At 37.6% G+C, this 23,711-nt stretch overlaps 1 protein-coding gene across 7 annotated transcripts in view; it reads left to right on the top strand.

Annotated features, from left to right (window-relative positions):
* The window catches only part of ZDHHC3 (zinc finger DHHC-type palmitoyltransferase 3), a 53,144-nt gene that overhangs the window by 5,319 nt on the left and 24,114 nt on the right, over nucleotides 1-23,711 (top strand). For 4 of the 7 annotated variants that reach the window (XM_061587966.1, XM_061587967.1, XM_061587963.1 and 1 more), the window contains exons 2-3: nucleotides 8,747-8,885; nucleotides 17,348-17,677. In XM_061587966.1, coding sequence (XP_061443950.1) covers nucleotides 17,372-17,677 — 306 coding nt within the window. In that variant the 5' untranslated portion in view covers nucleotides 8,747-8,885; nucleotides 17,348-17,371. The remainder of the gene's footprint in view (nucleotides 1-8,746; nucleotides 8,886-17,347; nucleotides 17,678-23,711) is intronic. The other 3 variants (XM_061587968.1, XM_061587969.1, XM_061587965.1) reach the window with 1 other exon arrangement.

Raw genomic sequence — 23,711 nt, 5'->3', positions numbered from 1 at the left:
TATTATTGTATTCATCTGTTTGCTCTTTTACATGAATGTTGTTTCTTATCTAAGATTGCAGTGCTATTGTATGCACGCTTACCTGGGAGTAAGTCTCATTGAACTCAGTGGAATTTGTCAGTAGACATTCCTAGGATTGTGCTGTAAAGACGCTGTCTTAGATTTCTGACAAAAATTCTGTTGTGTGGTTCTCTTCTGAGCTACTCCTGTGTACGTTAATTGTTAATCCTGTAGATGCAGGAAGAGATGTGATCCATAACGGGGAGAGTAGAAGCATTGCCTCAGCATAATCTGTCCCAGTGTAACTTGATCACACACAAATTAATCCTCAAAACAATGCAAAGCATGTCCACTCTGACTTGTGATATGATATTGTATCATCTTTGCCCATTTTGATGAACTGGTACTTCCAAAAGACTTTTTAATTAACTGGTTCAGGTAGATCCAATGATAAATGATTTTGCAAGTCCAGGAAATACCGTGTTTCAAGTTTACTCATATCAAGATGCTTGGTCACAGAAGAGAAGCTAAAAACAGGGATAGGGAGCCTATGGTCCTGCAGATGTTGTCATTATCTCTCATTTGTCCCAAACACCATGGCTAATGGTCAGTGATGATGAGAGCCCAGCAACATCTGGTGGGCCACAGGTTCCCCATCCCTACTTCAAAACAATCCAGAGAGGAACCACAATTGACCATCATATCTATTTCAACAACTAGCATACATGAGAGGAGTCTGGAAGGAAAAAGACATTTATCCATTGGTAAGCAAAATCCAACATATTTCAAGCCATAAATAGCGTTTGATCATACATGAGTAACAAAATCACGCTATGCTGTACACCTTCATATCCAGGTTTCATCCACTGGCATGTTGTATAATGTTACATATTTTACAGCAATGCTCTTCAGCTCTTTACATCAGGTAGCCGCAGTAACTATGTGAGGCATTGTATGGTGTGGTAGTTAGAGAGTGATGCTATAACTGGGGAGACCAGGCTTGACCACTTCACTATCTCTTGGCCTAACCTACTTCATGGAGTTGTTGTGAGGGTGAAATGGGAGAGGAGAGAATTGTATATATTGTTTTTATTTGGAGGAAAGCCAGGATATAAAAGTAACAAACACATCTGGTATTTAAGACAATGGGAGATAAGTTTAAGAGTGCATTTTAATGGGATTTCAGGCTGAGGTTATTTCAAGGGGATTGACTTGAAGGCAGTCCATTTCCATTTTCCTTTTTTTTTTAATTCAGCACATTGAATATCTGCAAGGCCCATAGAAACTAGGATGATTTGTGTGCAAATTGAAATGGTAGATCAGAGACCAGCAGACATGGTGGGCCGGCAAAGTTCTAAATGGCCACTGTTGCACAAATACTCTTGTATTGCTTAGCATGTCCTATATCTCCACACATATCCCTTCTGTTTTAGTTCTGTTGTACAGTATTGGCTAGGGGGAAACTGTCATCTTGATAAACTCTCAGGCTTCATTAGTACTTGGTCTTTGACTTGCAATTACTGCACTTAAACAGAGCAGTTTCACCGGATAGTTACTATGTGAAGCCACAGAACAGGAATTCTTTAATAGATTTTAGTGTCTCAAGGCTTGAATAAGGATTAAATGAGCAAATTACTACAATGAGTAAATTACTTCTCATTTAACTGTACATTGTGTTTATATATGAGTAGTTGGGCTATGTTTCGTATTCCTGTTATCTTTAATTTCACTCCCTTAAAGCAATTTCTGCTTGCAGTAACATTTACTTCCTGTCCAGTTAAAGCATCAGGTGAAATAGGATGTTGCTTATGAGCATCATGTCATAATAAGCTGGTACATTTCAGAGGTACCACAGCGATATCTTCTGCAGCTACAGGTGAACATAGGAGCTTTTCTGAAAGATTGTAGTTGGTAGTCTTGAACATGGTATGGCTTAATTTGTAAATAAACACACAGAGTGAGACTTGTCATAAAACAATGTATTGAGATAAGTAAACAAATTCAGTTAAAGCAACAAATAAGTATATGATTTCTAAAAAATTTACACATTTCAGCCTAGAACTAGAGAAGCAGCAGGGAGTGCAGTATGAATAAGGATAAACAAGGAGTTAGCTGATGATAAATCAAGAAACAGCAATGCAATACATTTTGTACAGTTGGAGATTGTGAAATCTACATACATGAACATGTTCCCAGAACACATAAGCAATATTGTGGATTTTGAGCTAAATCACACAGATGTGTCAAACCTTGGTAAGCAGATTCTGCAGAAGAGTCGATAATGCAAGGCAGCCAGGATAGAGAGAACTTTTCAGAGGAAGGCAATGGTAAACCACCTCTGAATACCGCTTACCATGAAAATGCTATTCATAGGGTTGCCATAAGTCAGAATCGACTTGAAGGCAGTCCATTTCCATTTTTTCTGATTCTTGCTCCACCCTCTGGTTAGAGTTAGATGGCCAGTGAATAGGGGGATTTCATTATGGGACATAGGTTCTCTCTGCTCTTCCCTACAAGTTTGGAGATAAAGGCTTTGTTACCTTGCCATGTTGTTACAGAGTAAGGGATACAACAGTGGCTAGATATTATGCCCTACTGCAGTTGTTTGGAAAGCAAGAGTTTTGTTCTGCAAAAATCAGGATCACAATGAGAATATATTCCCCAACTATGTTTTTTCCAACAGCTAGCTAGGAGAAAGGGGGAGGGGGGAAGGGGAGGGGAGGAAGCATAGGGGGAGGGAGGAAGAGGGAGGGGAGGAAATTGGGTGGGTGGGCACTGGACAGAGGGAAAGCCCTTTTCCTTTCCAAAAGGAAAACGTTGCATCATTATTTGGGGGGGTTCCCCCCACCTTTTTTTCTACAACAGACATATGTAGCCTCCCACCCAAATTTAAACCAAAGCTGTCCCTGGCCATATCCACACCAGATATTTAAACCACTTTAAATAGTTGTGATTTCTCCCAGACACCCCCTGGGAAGAGTTATTTGTGAAGGGTGAGGAGGGTTATTAGGAGACACCCTATTCCCCTCACAGAGCTACAGTCATGAGTAGAGGGGCTGACTGTTAAACCATTCTGGCCACTGGAGGGAGGATCAGGGGACTAAAAGTCTCCTAACAACTCTTAGCATCCTTCACAAATTACACTTCCCAGGATTCTTTGGAGGAAGCCATGACTGTTTAAAGTGGAAAAAATGGCTGGCATGGGTATAGCCCCCTGATTAGCCGAGCCAAACAGCTGTTAGTCTGGCATTTAGAACACTGACAGTTGGTTCTTACTGAGCATGTCTGCGTTATCATAGACTCCAATATTAAATTTCTTAAATTAATTAAAAATCAGCCATGCATTTTTTAAACTTTAAACTGCAGAAACTGAAGGTCACAGTATGGGACAAGGTCAGTAATAGGATTACAGGTGCTCTGTGAGCATGGCTGATTTCTAATTAATTTCAACAAATTATGAGACCACTGACAGAAAAAAGTCCAACGGGGTCTGGATTTTTCTCTTATTTTACCGTTTGAACTCTAGATTCTGTCTGAGTGTTTTGTGTATTGCCATGAAAACTTACAGGGTTGTTAAGCAAGCGTTTCTGAGTTAGAACTATTATTGTAAGATTTTGTTTTTAAATGAGCTTATGGGAAGCAGCAGAATGGCATGGCTGTATAACATTTAACTGTACCTCTTACTTAAGGAGTACAGGTTTCCAAGTGTCTTGTTAAAATGAGTAGTTGTCAGTTTTCACATTCTTTCTTGATGTGTGTATCTGTGTCCTTTGAAGTAATAAAACTCAATCTCTGTCCTTCAAAATGTTGTACTGATTCATCTAGCATGAGTACTTGAAATATCAGCATCATTGTGGCATTGTTGGTGCAGCAGACCTTAGCTTTAAGCTTTAGGTTATACAGTGCAAAACCAAATTTATTTATGTGGGGGTCTTTTTTTTTTTTTTTAAAGAAAACTAGCCCTCATTCTTATGCTGTTTATCTCTCCACTTCCTTCAAAGTTTATCTGGTGCAAATTAGGAGAAGCACATTATAACCATATTTCCTGCTCTCAGTCTGAGAAAATTGAACTTGGGGGTTAAATATAATAAAGCTTGACTTTGAAATCCAAAGATTTCACCCTGCTCATGTTTTTCTTAAAGGTTTTCGTTTTCAAATATAATTCTCCCATTCAAACACTTCCTACAGAAATATATTTTAACTTTCACCCCAAGGTTGTTGCTACATAACAACTGTAACAGTTCATCTGTAATGTATGAAGGAGTTCTTAATTCTGTGTACTTGAAAATGTTGCGCAAATTATAGCTTTATATTGTGTGTATACATTTTTTAAAATGAAATGCATAAAACTGTAACTTTTTCCTGAGCAAGATTTTCAAAATAAAAGACCAATTGATATGGTAGAGGTTATATTCTTCTTCCAGAGTATTGGCTGAGAGCAGATTTCTGTACACAAATTTTGGCTCTAGGCCAGTCTAACTTACAAAAATGTCTAGATATGCTCAAATAGCAGAGCAGTATTCATATTGGTTAGTGGAGGGTAGGGAATACCACAGTATCTTTCTTGTATGTGTTTTCCCACGCAGCAAGTCTGTTCTATCAAATGCATGATTATAAAAGAACTTTTATTGACAAATCATGATTATTCATTTTTGTTATAAGTGATGCCTTATACTCTTGTCAGTTTTTAAAAACTTTAATTTGCTGTTTGCCTATATTAAACTGCTTAGAAGCCACTTAAACCACTTAGAAGCCATTTTGATTATTTATATATCAATAAATAATAATATTTTGGAGGAAGGGTGTCTGGAAATTTTACTTCCAAAAGTACACACTTCTTGAAGGTACAGAACTCAATTTACACTTATTTATATTTGAATGTGTAGCCCAGATTTTAAAATTCTGTAGGAATCTTGATTTAATCCATTGTTCTTGCTTTTTTAAAATTAAACTCAAGAGGACAAAAATAGAATGCTTTAGGCTACAGTCTTCTTCACACTTACCTAGAAGTAAGTCCAATTGAGCAAAGTGAGTACATATGTATAGGATCTGCTGCATGTCAGGGAGCCAGTCCTTATTTAATTCTGAGTGGTGCCCAGGATCTGGTATGAGATGTAAGCATTGTCAAACTGCTTGCAAACATCAGCAATGCTGCTCCAAAAGTCAACAAACCTGTAGGTGAAAAGCTGCCTGGAAAGTCCAACAAGGTCACATTTAAGTTCAAAAGTAACTTCTAAAAAGTGAGAGGATTAGTTAAAAGAGTTGAAGTTGGGATGGTCCAGGACACTTGGAAGAAGCCACTATTATCAAAGATCAGATAAAATTGTATGCCAGAGGCTAGAAAAGCTACAAATGTTTGCATGATTAATAAACAGAGCAGAGTGGACTGAGTGAAATCATGGCCTTTTTATATCATGATTTAAATCGCCAACTGAAGCCCGTTGTTCTTGGCTACACCTTGTGGTTAGTGAGGAGAGCTTGAGCCTGAGTTCAGATTGGCTTAAATCAGCATGGCACAGGAGCAAAAAGGACAGAGAAAGAGCAAAGTGGCTGCAAGCTCCTCATCTGGAGTCTGCACATTCTGTGTGGTCCTGGTTAGCTGTACTTTGACTTACTGTGTCTTTCAAACCAGGCTAATGGTTATTATCCAAGATGGCTAAATGGGACCTTCATTTTGAGAGGCAGTGAATTTCTGAATACCAGTTGCTGGAGGTTAAATTGCAAGGAAAGGTGCCTGTGCGCTGCCTGTGTGCTTCCATGAATCCTCTGGCTGGCCACTGTTAAAAACTGGATGCTAGCCTAGATGAACCTTTGTTCAGATACAGTAGGACTGCTCTTATGAGTAAAAATTGTAACATGTTTGAACAATTTACATTATTTGCTCACTCTTAGTAGATCACCCTGTTTAGGGTGTTTCCTAAATGCAAATGAAGGCACCTGCCCTGACTTGAGGCATATTTATGGATATGTTTACTTTGCCTAGATCTCTCTCAAGTGATTGGAATAATTGGTTGTACCAACAACTAATGAGATGCTGTTAGACTTGCATCTCATTTTTTCATGGCTTTTGTTCCATTTGGCACAATTCAGGATGAAGGTAGAATCCTGTCTTTTTTCAGCCCCTATTTAACAGGCCACAGGCAACCAGAAATTCCACACAGGCAAGTGTGCTAGCAGAGGAGGGATGGATTTGTGCTGGCCATGCGGGAAGGAAAGCCCTTTCCTCTGTGACCAGCACGGAATGCAGCAGACTGGTGGAAGAGGGACATATCACTCTGTTGCTCCTCCACCACTCCGCTTGGTAGAAGGGAATTTTTTAATTAAACGACTAACTAGCTGGTAGCCTGTATTTCTATGCTAGCTGGGGGGGGGGGTTCCTTGCCTCCACAGCCAACATGAAAACAGTCTGCTAGCTTCTTTGCAGGGTAGTTACTTTCTGTGGGTTTTTTTTTTTTACAAGACTGACTTATCCATTATGAATTCAAGCACCGTATCAATTAACAGTATGCAGTTTATACCAAGCACACTGTTTTTGGCTGCTATGCATTTTATAGCAAAGATGCCACATATTTATGCCACAGTTTGGGCACATGTTGCCTTGATTTTTGTGTGGCCAAGGTTGCTTAAGTATATTTGCTTTTTAGATAAGTAAATGTCCTTTAAATGTTACTGAAGTCATGGCCAGCTCACAGTGGAAGTGTGGTACCCCGTTTTCTTTTGTAACATATGAAAGCGTTCTTCATTCTATGTACTTGAAAATGTTGTGCAAATTATAGTTCTGTATTGTATGTACATTTTTAAAATGAAATGTATAAAATTATGTAACTTGTTACAAAGCAAATTTTTAAAAATAAAAAACCAACTGATATGATAGAAAACAGTGTATATTAAAATGAGGTGCATGTCTGTCTTAATACAGTGCTAATCTTGGAGTCAATGAAAGCAAATTTTACTAACAATTCTGTGAAAGTAGATGGAGGATTTTTTATTTATGCTGCTCATCCTGTAATTTTTGTAGCAAAAATATAAAATAGATTTTCTTGTAGTCAAGCTGATGTTTTACCCACTGAATCTGTTCTAAAATGCAGCAAAGAACCAGAAGGTTAGAGTAGACACTGTGTTAATTAAGCTATAAATATCTAGGCTCTTTTGGGAGGATTCATATTATAAAGCAGTGAATGAAAATAGATAGGTATTTTGGGGAATATAAAAAAGTAAGGTTTCTATCTCTAGGAAACATTCTGTGTATGCCCAGGTTCAATCCGCAGCATCTGCATTTAAAGGCTTGAGCAGACAGTGGGACCTTGGAGAGCTGCTGCCAGTGAAGAATAGACAATATTGGACTACATTCCTGATGTCCAACACAGTCACCACTCACCACATGTGGCGAAATGGTTATTGGCCTGTGGTGAATTAGTGTGTTACTTCTACCACCTATTTTTTAAATAAAAGTTGTAACAAAATTCTTTCATATATGTACCAGTTCAAAAAAGGGTCTACCCCTCTGCCCTTGACAATCCCAGATTCATTCTTGTGTTCTGTATACTGCAAAATACGTTTGCACTTTGGGCAGAGTCCACATACGGCCCTTGTTTTCGAACATCGCATTGTGGTCTAACTGATTTTAGGTTTGATTTTCCCATACTACTTAATGTCAGATTTGTCACTAATTCTATCAATATATAATTTTTTTTAATTGTGTATTTTTCAATCCTCAGAAACATTGTAATTTTTTGTCATGTGATGAAAATATTAACACATTAGCCACAATGTTGGCAAATATGAAAAAAAAACTACACCACAGCACTAGATGATGGACCAATAGTCTCACTCAATGTAACGCACTTTAATATTTCATTATTGAAGATAGAACTAGGTGGGGGTACCCAAGCTACCGGTTACATTAACTCCATAACTAGTAGACATGTCAGGAGATTTAAAAAAAAATAATCCTGGATGCGGGGATTCCCCAGTTTTCATTGGGTCTGTCACACACCAGGAGGAGAGGTTTAACCTTTCCCTTCCCAGCTGCATCCCTGGCTAAAATCCCCCCTCCTTTGCACTGTAGTTAATCTTTTAACATCTCTCATAAGAAAGTCCATCTAAGACTCATTCGGTGCCGTTGCATAGTGAACAGAGGATTCTGTCTGGCCTTCTGAAAAAAGAAATGGCTACAAAAAATGGAAGGCGGCACTAAAAAAAAAAAGCCAAAGAAAAAAAGGTGAATCTCAATTGTGTCTTGAGAGTTTATTAATATAGTTGAAATGTGTTGAGCAGTTTAACATGTATCTTCATCAAAGGCACCAACTGCAAGGTCCCCTATATCAAAAGATGCTTCCAATGAGTTTTAGTTGACTCACACTGGAGGCACGCACTATGTCAGCTAATATACTTCAGAAGCACCTGTTGCTGTTGAGGAACTTGCAGTTGTTACCCTTGATGAAGACACCTGTTGAATTGCCCAACCAACAATATGTGTAAACTTTCCTTTGACAAAGGACGGTAACAAATAAACAGCATTATATTCAGTGATCCAGAGATACTGGATCTGTAAAGGGATGCAGTCAATCACAGAAAATTTAGGAATGCATGCAACTGAGAAAATAGACTTAGACATAATTGGTTTCCACTTCAAGCTGGCATGTGTGCACCTATGTTATGTCCACAAATGCACTGTTAAATAGCTAACAGCTGCAGGAAAACAAATACCTTGGAAAGCATTTAGATAATTTTTATATCTTCTCAGGAATGGCCAACTTCTCCCCAGTCAAGATGCAGAGGATCAAAGGCTCCTTGGTGATGGTATCCTCATCAGCCCCAGAAGCTAGATGGCCCCCTTCTCCCCATCCCCCAGCTAAAGACCCTAGTGGTATCCTGGCAGCTAGGTAACCCTTTATATTCAGTTATATACTATATTTTGGAGGTTGGATGTTTGTGATTTATTTGTATTGGCTCTTAATTATCTTAATTGTGTATTTATTTTAAAATGTATTTATTGTACTTTAATTGTAACCATCTGGATAAAAATGTTTTAAATAAATAAAACAAATTGGCTCTAGAGCTGCTTCTCAATCGCCAATAAGAAGGGTGCTTGCAGGCTAATTTAAAACATGTCACATGCTTCTTTTGAGCAAGCTAGCACTGCTCCCTGGCCTCAAGGAGTAGGCTGCTTGATCCAAAAGCAGTGTGCAAGGCTTTATCTGTAATCTGCTATTCTATTCATTTCTTAAATTTGTATCCCATCTTTCCACCAAATGATAAAGCAGCTAACAATACTAATATACTGTAAAATAAAATACAATAAAACAGCAATAATAATAAAAATAATAATAAAAAGAAGGCAGGTAAAACATTGATAAAATCAGTTTAAAAATCTAGCTAGTTGATGGGCCAAAGGCCTGTCTAAATAAAAATGGGTGAGATCTAGGCGGTGCGAGTGGGCACCCACTTGCATAGTGGGGCTTCTTTCTCTCTTCCTCCTTACAACCCCTGTGTGCCCCCTAGATCTGTTCTGGAGTCTTGGGGGACCTTCTACAGTAGTGTTGGGAGGACATGGAGGGATAGATAGGGAAGAAGAGCAAGCAGAAGTCCCATCGCACAAGTGGATTTCTGTTGCTTAGGTGGGCAGACATAACTGGATGTTGCCCATAGTCTTTGCCTGCATGTGGACAGTCATTAGGGATGGGGTTAACTGGCCCTGTCTTGGGAAAGAGTTGAATAAATACTTGCCATCCAAATATTTGCTGTAGATGCTTGTCCCTCTCATCTTGATTTGGAAATGTATGAACTGAGTGCTGTTTGCTATAGTTTCTGAATCATATTTAAAATGTTTTTCACGTAATGTTGGTCTCTAAATTCATTCTTTGCTGAAGACATGGGGATAAGTTCCAGCCATTATCTACTGAATTGCTATTAACTCAATTACTCAGTGTAATTGAAAAAGCAAAGTTAATATTGTAACCAGGAATGTTTGTCTTCAGGAATTTCCTTCTGGCATTTACACTTTTTTCTTTTAACTGGTGCTTGTATTTAAATTCCTAAGTTTTTGCATTATTTTAAAAATTCCCAGTGTTCTCATCTTACTTTGGATAGAAGAATTCTGTTAATCAGAAATATTAGAGTTCTAACATTTCGAATAGAGTAAGGGCTAAACAGTTGTCTGAAAACATAAGAGCCCCATTAGATCAAAACAAAAACCCATCTAGTTCAGCATCCTCTTCTCACAGTGGCTAGGCATATGTCTACTGGGAAGCCCACAAGCAACACGTAAGCACAGTAGCACTCTCCCCACTTGTGATTCCCAGTAACTGGTGTTCAGAGGCATATAGTCTCAGATACTGGAGAATAATACATAGCTGTCATGACTAGTAGACATTTTTAGCCTTATTCTCTAGGAATGTAACCCCCTTTTAAAGCTGTCCAAGTTGATGGCCGTCGCTACATCTTGCAGCTGTGAATTCTACAGTTTAACTGTGCTGTGTGAAGACATAGGTCTTGTCTGTCCTGAATCTTCCAGTGTTCAGCTTCATTAGAGGCCCATGCGTTCAAGTATTCTGAGAGGGAGAAAAACATATCATGTCCCCCTTACTTGCCTTTTTTCTAAGCTAAAAAGCCCCACATGTTGTAACCTTTCCTTATAGGGGAGTTGCTCAGTCCCCTTGATCATTTTGATTGCCCTTTTCTGAACCTTTTCCAACTTTACAACATCCTTTTTGTTATGTGGCAATCAGATCTGAGCCCAGTGTTCCAAGTGAAGTCACACCATAGAGTTGTATTATATTTTTTTTATTTTCAGTTTTTTTCCTAATCCCAGTTTTATTTTCAGTCCCTTTCCTAATTATCCCTAAGACTGAAATTGTTTTTTCCCCAGCTGCCGCACACTAGGGCAATGTCTTCATTGAGCTATTCACCATGATCCCAAAATCCCTTTCATGGACGTGATTCATGTCCCAGAAGTATATATGTGAAGCTAAGATTTATTTGCTCCAGTGAACATCACTTTACACTTGCTTATATTGAACTGCATTTGCAATTTTAATTCCCATTCATCCAGTTCGGAGAGATGATTTTTTGTTTTAACCATTCTGAACAATCAGCAGACCTGGCCATCTCACTGCTAACCTTCTAACTCCAGTCATTTAAGAACAAGTTAAAAAGCACCAGTCTCAGTACAGATCTTGAGGGAAGCCCACTTCTTACACCCCTCCATTGGGAGAACTGTCAATTTATTCCTACTCTCTGCTTCCTGAGCCATTAAAGGACCATTCCCCTTATGACTGCTAAGCTTGCTGAGGAGTCTTTAGTGATGAACCATATTAAAAGCTTTTTGAAAGTAGGTACACACACTGTCTATTGCCTCACACCTATTCACATGCTTATTTGACACTCTCAGAGCACTCTGAAAGGTTACTTAGACAGGACTTCCCTTTGGGGAAGCTATGTTGATTCTTCTTCTGCAAGACTTATTCTTCTGTATGTTTTATTGTTTTATTGTTGCTTTCCACCAGTTTTCCTGGAACTAGCATTAAGCTAACACCTGTAATTTTGCAGATTGCCCCTGGATCCCTTTTTAAAAATTGATGTTACATTGCTGTTTTTAGGTCCTTGTGTACAGAAGCTGATCTTAGGGACAAGTTGCATATTTTTGTTAGAAAATCAGCAATTTCGTATTTGAATTCTTTAAGAACTCTCTCATGGATGCCATGTGGAACCAGTGATTTGTTGGTTTTTAATTTGTCAGTAAGACCTAGAATTCTATCTCTTGCCACCACTATTTCCCTTACTTCCTTGGGCTCCCTTAGAAAGTTAGGCATAGGGATCTGCCTGACATCTTTCTCAAGACACTCAGAGGTGTTTTAGGTGTGCCATAGTGATTTTCAGATTGAAAGGGTCTGTTATAACCCAGTTGTCTTTAAGTCATCTTCAACCACTGTCAAAAAGTGCCTTAACTTTAGTGTCCATTTAGTTTTGAAACATCACTAAAATGTTTACTCCATGGGCACAGGCACTGGTTTTGATGGAGAGTGTCCCAGCTGTGTTCCAAAGATCAAAGTACTAGCTGCAGCTCTCCTCCCAAGGCTTCTATTAACATTGTTTTCCTGTTCCAGTTAAAGAAGCCTTTCCTCATGAATGCATTTGTGATTATAGATAGTCATTCCTACAACAGCTCTGCATGTTATATTACAAGTATGTCAGTTTTAACTGGATTGAGCTATAGAGATTGCTTCAAACTACAAAGTGAATATTGCTTCTCGCAATAAGAATTAGCACAAGACTCAGAAGGTCCCCCTTATATTTTGAAACCATAATGTGAGACAGTTGATAACTAGATTGATAACTAGAATGGAGAAAGACTACGACACTGCAACACTGAAAGCAGGCAATTTTAAGAGTTAACGGTGGTTGAAGAGGCTTTGCTTCCCCATGATGTACACCTACGACATTTGCCCCATTGTTGAATCTGGTCACACAAGTCTGAGAGGTTTTTGAAACAACCAGATTCCTCCATTGACTTTGCAAAAGCTTCCCTGCTTGTTAAGCGTTTGGCTTTGCCCTTCAGTGAGAAATTTCAAGACGGGATTCAAGAGAGTGGAAACACCCTTTCCATTATAGCAGCCTTTCCCAACCTTGGCTCCCTGAATGATGCTGATGTTGATACTAAATTTAAATTTATATTCCTTCCTCCCAGAAGGAGAAGGAGCACAGGGTGGAAAACAGGTGATACAACACTAAAAAAAAAATCTATAAAAATCTTTAAAAACAAAACATCTTAAATCTTTTTAAACAATCTTTTAAAAAAATTCCAACACAGATGCAGACTGGGGGCTTATCCAAACGGAGCGGGATAATCCATGGTTTCCATATTCGGTTTGTCATCTGATAGTCCTCACTTTGCCTTTTAGTTTGCTCTTTCCCAATTAAAAAAAATGCTTTTTTGCACCCGCACACGCAGCGATTAGACCCCTACATTCTTTTTGCTTTTTCCAAGCTCCACCTCTAAAACCTCCCCCTATCAACCAGCTGGTCAGCAAAAAAATGGTGTATGCTCCTCTCCCCCTTTGCAGTGAAGCACAATATGGCCTTAAAGGAGTTCTTGCTGCGAAGGAAAGGGAGAAGGAGGAGGGTGGTCAGTTTCAGCCTGCCTCGGAAAGCTTTGTCAATTTCATTCTACTCACTGGGGTTTTTGCTTCAAATCATTTCCCCGCAGGAAGGAAAGGGAGAAGGTGCGTGTGACACGTTTCTTGCTTTTCGCAGGAAGGAAAGGGAGAAGGTGCGTGTGACACGTTTCTTGCTTTTTTGGAGAAATAAGTGCAATTGCCAGCGTGTGTATCTCCTTAAATATCCATAAAGGCAGAAAAGGATACATTCATTTAAGCATAATATCGCAAATACTGCTGGTCATTTTCACACCTTCCTCCTGAAAGCTTTGTCAATTTCATTCTACTCCAGGGAAAAAAAGGGTGAAGGAGGGGGGTTGACACCTTTCTTGCTTTTTTGGAGAAATAAGTGCAATTGCCAGCGTGTGTATCTCCTTAAATATCCATAAAGGCAGAAAAGCATAAGTTCGTTTAAGCGTAATATCGCAAATACAAACAAGAAAGGGGCTGCTGGTCGGTTTCACGCCTGCCTCTGGAAAGCTTTGTCAATTTCATTCACACACACCCTCCTTCTCCCTTTCCTTCTGGCAGTGAAAGGATTCCAAACAAAAACCCCAGGGAGTAGAATGAAATTGACAAAGCTTTCTGGAGGCAGGCATGAAACCGACCAGCAGCCCCTTTCTCGCTTGCTGTGCATTGCAGATCTCACCCAGAGCGGCTGCCCAGTTTGCAGGCTGGCAAAAAATAAAATGCATCTGTGCAGTAGTTGCAGACACCCCCCCAAACACCCTACCATTGCGATGATTGGCTCAATTTTCCCAGGCTTATTCTCACACATGCGCAAAAGTGCAGATAAGTGATTGGCTGGAATGGGGAGAAGGGGCAAGGGGAAACACCCAAGAACCACCCATCAGCTGTAAAGTCCGCGGTGTTGCATCCTACCTCCTGAAGGCACAGCAGATGATTCCCGATTTTAAACAGCAAATTGCATTTTTGCTGGTATTGCAAGAAGCGGATTTAACCCGCGAAAATGCTTAACAGCGCGAGACGTTATTTGGATGACCAAAACATAATGAACACACATAGCGGGCGTGTCACACATTTTGCAGTCGTCTGGATGAGCCCTGGGATAAGGTCTCTACTTAAAGGGTTGTTGAAAGAGGAAGCTCTTCAGTAGGCACTGAAAAAACAGCGCCTGTCTAATATTTAAGGGGAGGAAATTCCAAAATGTCACTGCCACAACACTAAAGGTCCACTTCCTATGTTGTGCAGAACGGACATCCTGATAAGATGGTATCTGTAGGAGGCCCTCACCTGCAGAGCACAGTGACTGACTGGATATATAAGGGGCATGACTATCTTTCAGGTATCCTGATCCCAAGCTGTATAGAGCTTTATACACACACAAAAAGGACGTTGAACTTAGCCCAGTAGCTAATGGGCAGCTAGTGCAGTTCTTTCAGCAGCAGGGTAACATTCTGGTGATGTCCTGCCCCAGCAAGCAGTCGCACCACTGCATTTTGCACCAGCTGCAGCTTCCAGATCAACCTCAAGGACAGCCCCACATAGAGTGCATTACAGTAATCCAGCCTGGAGGTTACCAGTGCATGGACAATAGTTGTCAGGGTATACTAGTCCAGAAACAGCTGCAGCTGACTTACCAGCCGAGTTCTTTTTAGCACTTGCTGAGTGTGGGAGCCCAGTGCAAGCGGGCACCGGATGCACCACCTTAAAGCTGTCCACAGGGTTACTGTCTATACCCTGGACTGCAAAGTAAAACTTGTTTAATCATCAAGTTTAAAAGTTTCATCCAGTAGCAATTGAAAACAATAGGTTTTTAAAGTCCATTGAACAGTAATCTAGTGGGTAGGAGGGAGGAGAGGACGTACTCAGTTTTAGGACTTCTAACATAAAGAGATTAAGGCTTGATTGTGATTAATATGGTTATCAATATACTGGTGCGAAGCTATGGCATGTGAGAGTCATTCTCCAAAGAATGTAATTTCTTTTCCCTTAGTTGTGGTGCCAAAATAATACAGAAATAGATATTTCAGTACTTCGTTTTCTTTCATCCTCATATACTAGATTTGTTTTCAGGAATCTAATAGGTCATATTTTGTTGAAAATGGATTTCAAAAATTAACAAATTGCAGCTTAAAATAAATATGTTGGTGACTATCCCTTCCCTGCCATCTCTAAACTGTACCAAATGCAGAGGTTTTACTATGTCAGGCGTTGTCATCCTTTTTGGACCAGCTAGTACCTTTTGAATTTTGAGAGAGTGATGTGGGAGCCAGCACAAAATGCCTACCATGGGGTCATGGCATAACACAAAATTCGAGAGTACAGCCATTGCTGTTTCTCTCCCTTACCCTGCCTTCTAGGACAACCTCATGCTTACCATGGGAAGTCACATTTGTTCTGCTGGTCCTGATTGTGGAGATGCAGCTGTTAATGGAGCAAGAACCCTGTTTTCCCCCATTTTTGCCCCTTGCCTTTGGAGAGGAGAATCTTTAAGATCCACCCACATTTATTGTGTAGCAGTATTTGCAGAAAATAACTTCTAGGGAGTACCTAGTCTCGGACGAACCCGTCACAGGAAAGATGCATCCTCTTTGCTGGGAAAAAAGAAAGGCAAACTATGGAGATTCCAACAACTACTAGAAAATAAGTCAGAAACAGGGAAAGTTCCTTAAAGGGGAAGGGAAAACAGCAGCTCTTTAGAACCCCAGGAATTCATATTGTGTTGTTTTCAAACAGCCTGACGGGGACAGCCTGATGGGGTGATTGACACTTATCAATCACAGGTCTGATTTCACTCACTGACTTTTCAAGAAACGCTGACAGGCAGGAGCAGCCAGGCTGGCTCATTTCAGAGAAATCACTTAGAAGGGTACCTGCACATTTTGTTTCATATCTTTCTAGCAGGGCTAGAGACTTACTTCATCTTTTAAAATTAAAACCCAGAGTGTATGGCATCATGCCTGGAGTCACTGCATTGGCAGCCTCTGTACTATGTAATGTAGTTCATATTTTGTTAAACCAGTCTTTAACTTGTGGATCTTGAGCAAGCTTGTAAATGGAAATTGTTCAGTCTTAACTGTGATAATTGGACTGATAATCAACTCATGATTTTACATATATCCCATATTAAAATATAGTTTGTTAAATTAATTTTAAAAATCTGCTTAGGAGCTGATACTATATATGTATATAGTGTGTGTGTGGGTGTAATATGTGGAAATTTTTAGAATTGTGCTTTATATACCGAAAAGGTAACTACTTCCCTTATGGATTGCACTTGTATATTTAAAAGCCTAAAAAATCATCTTAACTGTACCTGTAAAAACTTGTAAAATATCACTTGCTGCTGTCGGCCGTTCCAGTGAAAATGAGCCATTCAGGGTTTGGGAATCATTAGTCCTTCTAACTATGTGCTGGTCAAGTAGCAAGTGTTCATGTCAAACTCAAGTTTAATTAACAGTTCCCTATATATTCCCATATGAGCCTGTCCAAGCCCTGAGATCATCAGGGGAGGCCTTTCTTTCAGTACCGCCACCCTCACACGCATGTCTGGTGGAAACATAGGAAAGAGCCATCTCGGTGCCTGCCCCAGGCTCTGGAACTCCCTAGGGAGGTTAGACTGGCTGTCTCCCTGCTGTCCTTCCCTCAGCAGGTGAAGACGTTTATGTTCTGGTAGGCTTTTGGGAACTGACTGCAAGGGCTATTAAATAGGGTGCTGTTTTTACTGATTTGTATTTTGTGTGTGTGTGTGGGGTTAATCGCTATGTTTTAAGTGATTTAAATTTTATAGTTGGTTTAATTACCTTTTTATGATAGCTTCTGTATGTTTGATTTATATGTTTTTAACGGTATTTGTTTTAATTTTCGTAAGCCGCCTTGAGTCCCAGTTCTGGGGAAAAGGAGGGATATAAATGAATAAAATAGTAATAATATCTCTGTGCAATATTGAGTTTTTAAAATCTTTTTTAGTTCCTCTCAAAATTGGAGAAGATATATTAATTCATATTGATTTTAATGTTGATACAACATGCTTGGTTGTGAAGTGTTAGATAAATAAAAAGTTGTCATCCTTAAAATCTTTTTTTTACTGAACCCCTCTTTTAATCTCCCCTTTTCTAGAGTTCCCCTACAAGAGCTACATGTCCAAGAGGGAAGCTCCCTGATTAAGTTTGTAAAATAAAGAACCATTTTTGTTTTATTTTTATTCTTTAAAATATATTTTTCAGATCCGAGAATGGACATTATAGTCTATGATGATTACTCCAATCCACCGCTTCAGAGATATTGAGAGGACACCAGAATACCTTCAGCCGGACAAGTGTGTTCCACCTCCCAGCCACAGTTCTTCAGGAACAATGTGGTTTATTCGTGATGGCTGTGGTATTGCCTGCGCAGTCATCACGTGGTTTCTGGTCTTCTATGCTGACTTTGTAGTCATCCTTGTTATGCTGCTTCCATCAAGAGACTATATTTACAGTGTAATCAATGGAGTAGTTTTCAACACATTGGCGTTCCTGGCTCTGGCTTCACATATGCGAGCTATGGTAACAGATCCAGTAAGTTTTCTCACAGAATATATTAACCAGCTGCTATTTCTCTTGTTCTTTTTGGAGTGATTTAAGGATGTTCTAGAACTTGTTGGATGGACACACACAATATTGATAAAGCAGCAGGTTTTCTATAAATGTGCAACCGTGTGTGGGAAGAACTTGTCTTATTTAAAGTACAGATGCTTTTTAATTGTATTTTCATGGGAGTGGAGTAGATCATGATACTGAAATGCTGCGCAAATGACTATAAGGCAGCATGGGAGGGATCCTCTGAATAAGAGAAGGGGGAGGTTGAAGAGGGAGTCTTTCTTTCTTTCTTTCTTTCTTTCTTTCTTTCTTTCTTTCTTTCTTTCTTTCTTTCTTTCTTTCTTTCTTTCTTTCTTTCTTTCTTTCTTTCTTTCTTTCTTTCTTTCTTTCTTTCTTTCTTTCTTTCTTTCTTTCTTTCTTTTCAGTAGTATGTATAATGTTGCTGGCCTGGCATGAAAAGCTGGAAAAACCGGTCTCGTTTTCCTATCTCCTCAGAAAAGTATCACTGCATCTAAACTGTATTTTGAATAAAAATACATGCTGCCTTTTTCATGTTAGTACTGGATAGTGGTTGTTGATGTATGCCAAAACTATATCAAAGTGCATTTTAATATGGGTCCAAAAACAATATGAAGCCACAGTTTGAAATTGGCTTAATATTTTGGCTTGTTCTGAAGCAGTTAATCAGAGTTATCCAGTGTGGGATCTCAAACAATGTTCTTTATTTCTCAGTTCAGTCACAGCCATATAGTCCAAGTTTTTTTCTAATTCCAGATTTAATATATCTGTTCTATTCTCCAAGATTTGTACCTTTTCTTTAGTATTTTTTGCATCCTCCTTTATTTGCCCAATTGTCCCTTTAATCTCATCCACTTGTGTTTTAATATAGTCTTTTATATCTATCAATTCAGTTTTCGTTTCCTGTTTTATATCATTAATCCCTTCCATTATTTTTTGAAACATATCTGGGGGTATAGCCCCTTCCTGTGGGTCAATTGAACCTCTTCGCTCCTGGGCCTTAGTTGCTTTTTTAGTTGTCATTCTCGAAAGAAGCCTTTAATTTCTGATATTAACCACTGTTCCAAAACCTAGAGGCAGTCTATTTCTTTTTTTTTGTTCCTCCACCAACAAAAGAGGTAATATTCCAGGCCTGTTATTATAGTCCGGCCAGCACAGCACAGTTCTTATCTACGTCCAGGAATGCAAAACAATTCTGGTTCACAACATCAAGCGATTAGTAACATATACGAACAGCAGATTTGTCCAAAAAGAAATAGTCCAAGGAGAAAAATAGTCCAAAATATATTTCCGTCAAATAATAATTACCTCTCATCCGTTTTTAAACGTTAAAACTCCAAATTCAGGCCAGCTTTTTGTCGTAAAAAAAAAATATATAAGTTGTTTACATTTTCTTTCTTCCTTAATTATATTTAAAAGAGAAAAAGTATGACTCACCCAGATTTCTCAGTTGCTGATTCGTAAACAAATCCCTTTTATTGTAGTAATTTAAGCCAAATGATAAGATTTAGAAAGAAGTAGGCTCGCTGGTTAAGGACGTTTTTTTTAAGAAAAAAAAAAAAGCTTCGCTTTTTTCCAGTACAGCTTGCTGGAAGTCCTGACTCCATCTTCAGCCGATCGGCATGCCTTCTTATCTCAGGGATTTCCTGATCAATTCCAGCAGCCGACAGCTCAATGAAGTCCTGTGGAAAATCTGATCAGTTCTCCTATACCTTGGAGAACATTTAAGCCAGTCAAAGTTTCCTCTTGGCTGGCTTTTAAACTGAAAAAAGCTTCCTCTGAGGCAGAGATCTCTCAGAGACAGTCACCAGCTGAGCACTCACTTCCGGGAAGTCCGTGCAATCCCTGAGGAAACAGGTGAAGACATCAGAGATAAAATTGTTAATGCTTTAGTAAAATTTCTGGATTTGAATGAAGATCGGATGAAATTTGAAATAGACAAAGTTTATAGAATTAATTCCAGATATGCAACAATGAAAAAAATTCCAAGAGATGTGCTTGTTCACTTTATAAAGAAGACGACCAGAGATATGGTATTACAACAACACTTTAAAAATACCTTTAAAATTGATGGTAAGGAAATACTGGTGATGAAAGAAATTCCTATTAGACTTTTACGTAAGAGAAAAGAATATGCTTTCTTTACAGAAAAACTTAAGCAATGCAAAATTCAATTTAGATGGGATGTTCCAGAAGGAGTGATTTTTACATTCAGACAACAGAAATATCGATTGAATACTGTTCAAAAAGCAAGAGACTTCTTGAGAAAAGCTTCAAAAGACATGGAAGAAGATAAACTCAAAGATATGGATATAATTCCTGGGAAACAAAGTCAACAAGAACATGCAGAGGAGGGGAAGGAAGATGATGGATTAAAAGGAGCATCAGGCACATTTTAAAATACACGCTTAAAGATGGATTACAAATATCTAACTTGGAATATAAATGGAGCCAACACGGCGCAGAAGAGAAAGAAAGTGTTTCATTATTTGAAAAAATTAAAATTGGATATAATTTGTTTACAAGAAACTCATATTAAGAAGAAAGATTCCAAATATTTGATTTGTAAAAATTTGGGTGAAGAATTTATTTCGGCTGGACCAAAAAAAAAAAAATGGAGTTGTTCTTTACATTAACCCACAATTGCTTCCTAAATTGGTATTACTGGATGATAGTGGTAGATTTGTGGGGGTTGAAATTACTTTACAGGGTACAAACATTTTGATAGTGGGTATTTATGCCCCCAATGAAGATAAAACAAGGTTTTACACAGGACTTATGGAAAAATTGTCAGAGTTTTCATATGATCATTGGTGCATCATGGGTGATTGGAATGGGGTAATCTCACCAAAAATTGATAGACTTTCTGAAAAAAATATTAAAGAGACACAGGGTAAATTACCGAAGATTTGCTTTGAACTGATGGAACATTTAGAATTGGTGGATACCTGGAGATATATAAATGATAACGCAAAGGAATTTACTTATTTTTCAGGAAGACATAAAACATTCTCGAGGATTGATATGATTTGGATGTCTAAAATTCTAGCGAAGGATATTTTTAAAATGGATATATTACCAAAAACTTTTTCGGACCACAATCCTGTGATATTAACTTTAAAAAAAAAATCTTGGATTTAGATGGAGACTAAATGAATCTTTATTACAGAATGACAAAGTAGTACAAGAATGTAAGAAGAAATTAAAAGAGTTTTTTGAACATAATTTACATAAAGGAACAAATGAAAATATCGTTTGGGATACAAGTAAGGCATTTATGAGGGGATATTTTATTAAATGTAACTCTGAATTAAAAAAAAAGAAACAACAGAAAATGCAATTAATTTTGGAAGAAATAAAACAAAAAGAGGAAGAATTGAAAAAGAATCCAACTAAAGTTTCTATTGTAAATCAAATTAAAATGTTACAGAAGCAAGTATCAATGCTGACAGTTAGAGAAATTGAAAGGAAACTAAATTTTGCTAAACAAAGGACTTTTGAATTTGCAAATAAACCAGGGAAATGGTTAGCATATAAATTAAGAAAAGAACGTCAAAAAAATATTATTTTAAAGATACAAGAAGGAGATGAGACGCTGACAGATAATGTAAAAATCAAAAAGATTTTTCATCAATATTATTCAACATTGTACAAGTGTCAGGAAATTCCATCTGAAAAAATAGAAGAGTATATATCTAAACAGAATTTGCCTAAAATTACAGACTTTCAGAGACAAGCTATTAATGGCCCTATTACGTCAAGAGAGATATCTGAAGCTATAAACAAAATTAAATTAGGAAAGGCGCCAGGACCAGATGGGTTATCTGCAATGTATTATAAATGTTTGGTGGAAGAACTCTTGCTACCTTTACAGTCTACAATGAATTTTATTCTGCAAGAGGGAAAGATACCGGATAGTTGGAAAAATGCTAACATAACATTAATACCTAAAGAGGAGCAAGATTTAACTAAAACAAAAAATTATCGGCCAATATCTCTATTGAATAATGACTATAAAATTTTTACAATGATCTTGGCAGAAAGATTGAAAATAATATTGCAACAATTTATCCAGGAAGATCAATCAAGGTTTTTACCTAAAAGACAATTACGTGACAACGTCAGGAATGTCTTGAATGTGTTGGAATATTTAGAACAACGAAATGATAAACAAGCAGCTTTGATTTTTTTAGATGCTGAAAAAGCATTTGATAATTTGAATTGGAAATTTATGTTTCAGGTTTTGGAGCAAATGGATTTTGGAGACAATTTTATAAAATGGATTAGATCGATTTATACATCTCAGAAGGCTCAGATAATTGTTAACGGAGATTTAACGGATTCATGTGAAATACAAAAGGGTACAAGACAGGGATGTCCATTATCTCCCCTTTTATTTATTCTGGTCTTAGAAGTGCTGCTTAGAGATATAAGGCAAGATAAAAGGATTTCGGGATTAAAGATAAAAAAAGAAGAATATAAATTGAGAGCATTTGCTGATGATTTGATAATTGTACTAGAAAACCCTTTGGAAGGAATTAATGTATTGATGGACAAATTAAAAGAATTTGGACCGTTAGCAGGATTTAAGATCAACAATCAAAAAACAAAGATGTTGGTGAAAAATTTAACTTTAAGGGAACAGAAAGAGTTAATGGACAAGACAGATTTTACAATAGAGAAAAAGTTGAAATATTTAGGTATCATTATGACAAATAAAAATTCAAAGTTGTTTCATAATAATTATGAAAAATTATGGACAGAGATTAAGAAAGATTTGCTAAAATGGGATAAACTACAATTGTCATTAATGGGTAGAATATCTGTGATAAAAATGAATGTATTACCGAGAATGATGTTTTTGTTTCAAACAATACCTGTAATATCCTCTGATTTACCTTTTAAACAATGGCAAAAAGATATCTCTAAATTTGTATGGCAAGGAAAAAAACCAAGAGTTAAATTTAAACTACTACAAGATGCCAAAGAAAGAGGAGGACTGGGATTACCAAATCTGAGACTTTATTTTGTGCCTGCTGTCTAGTCTGGATAAAGGAATGGATCTTATTGAGGAATAAAAGACTATTGGATTTGGAGGGCCATAATTTGAAGTGGGGATGGCATGGATATCTATGGTATGACAAAGTAAAAGTAAATGTAGACTTTAACAATCATTTTATAAGACGTCCTCTGTTGAAAATATGGAATAGATATAAACCAAGGTTTTATTCGAAAATACCATTATGTGTCTCAAGTCAAGAAGCGTTTTACAGAAGAGAAATGGCTGGAAAAGAGAAATGGTTAACTTATCAAGAACTATTAGAAAATGTACATGGAGAATATATAATGAAAGAGAGAGAACAACTGACAAAGGAAGGATATAGTTTTCAATGGTTTGCCTATTTACAATTGTTAGAAAGATATAAAATGGACAAGAAAATGTATGGGTTTGAAATAAGTAAATCTGATTTTGAAATAGGTTTGTGTACAAATGATGAAAATATAATTGCGAAAATGTATAAACTCTTACTGAAAATGGATATGGAGGAAGAACAAGTAAAAGAGTGTATGGTAAAGTGGGCAAAAAATTTTGGTTATAACATACAAATGGATCAATGGGAAAATATGTGGAAAAAAGGCTTGAGATTTACACTATGCTATAATCTTAAAGAAAATTTCTATAAAATGATGTACCGTTGGTACATGACTCCAGAAAAGTTGTCAGAAATGTATAGTAATGTTTCTAATGTTTGTTGGAAATGTAAACAACAAGAAGGATCATTTTATCATATGTGGTGGCTGTGTAAAAAGGCAAAATCATTTTGGGCACAGATAGGTAGGAAGATGCAAAAAATTCTAAAGATAAATATTCAGTCAAAACCAGAATTTTTTTTATTGGGTTTTATGGATAAACAAATAGAAAAGAAATATGGAAGAATAATATTATATATGATTACGGCAGCAAGATTATTATATGCACAAAAGTGGAAAATGG

The sequence above is a fragment of the Rhineura floridana genome, chromosome 10, assembly GCF_030035675.1.
Source record: "Rhineura floridana isolate rRhiFlo1 chromosome 10, rRhiFlo1.hap2, whole genome shotgun sequence".
Taxonomy (NCBI): Eukaryota; Metazoa; Chordata; class Lepidosauria; order Squamata; family Rhineuridae; genus Rhineura; species Rhineura floridana.
This window is presented reverse-complemented; position numbering and strand designations above follow the sequence as displayed.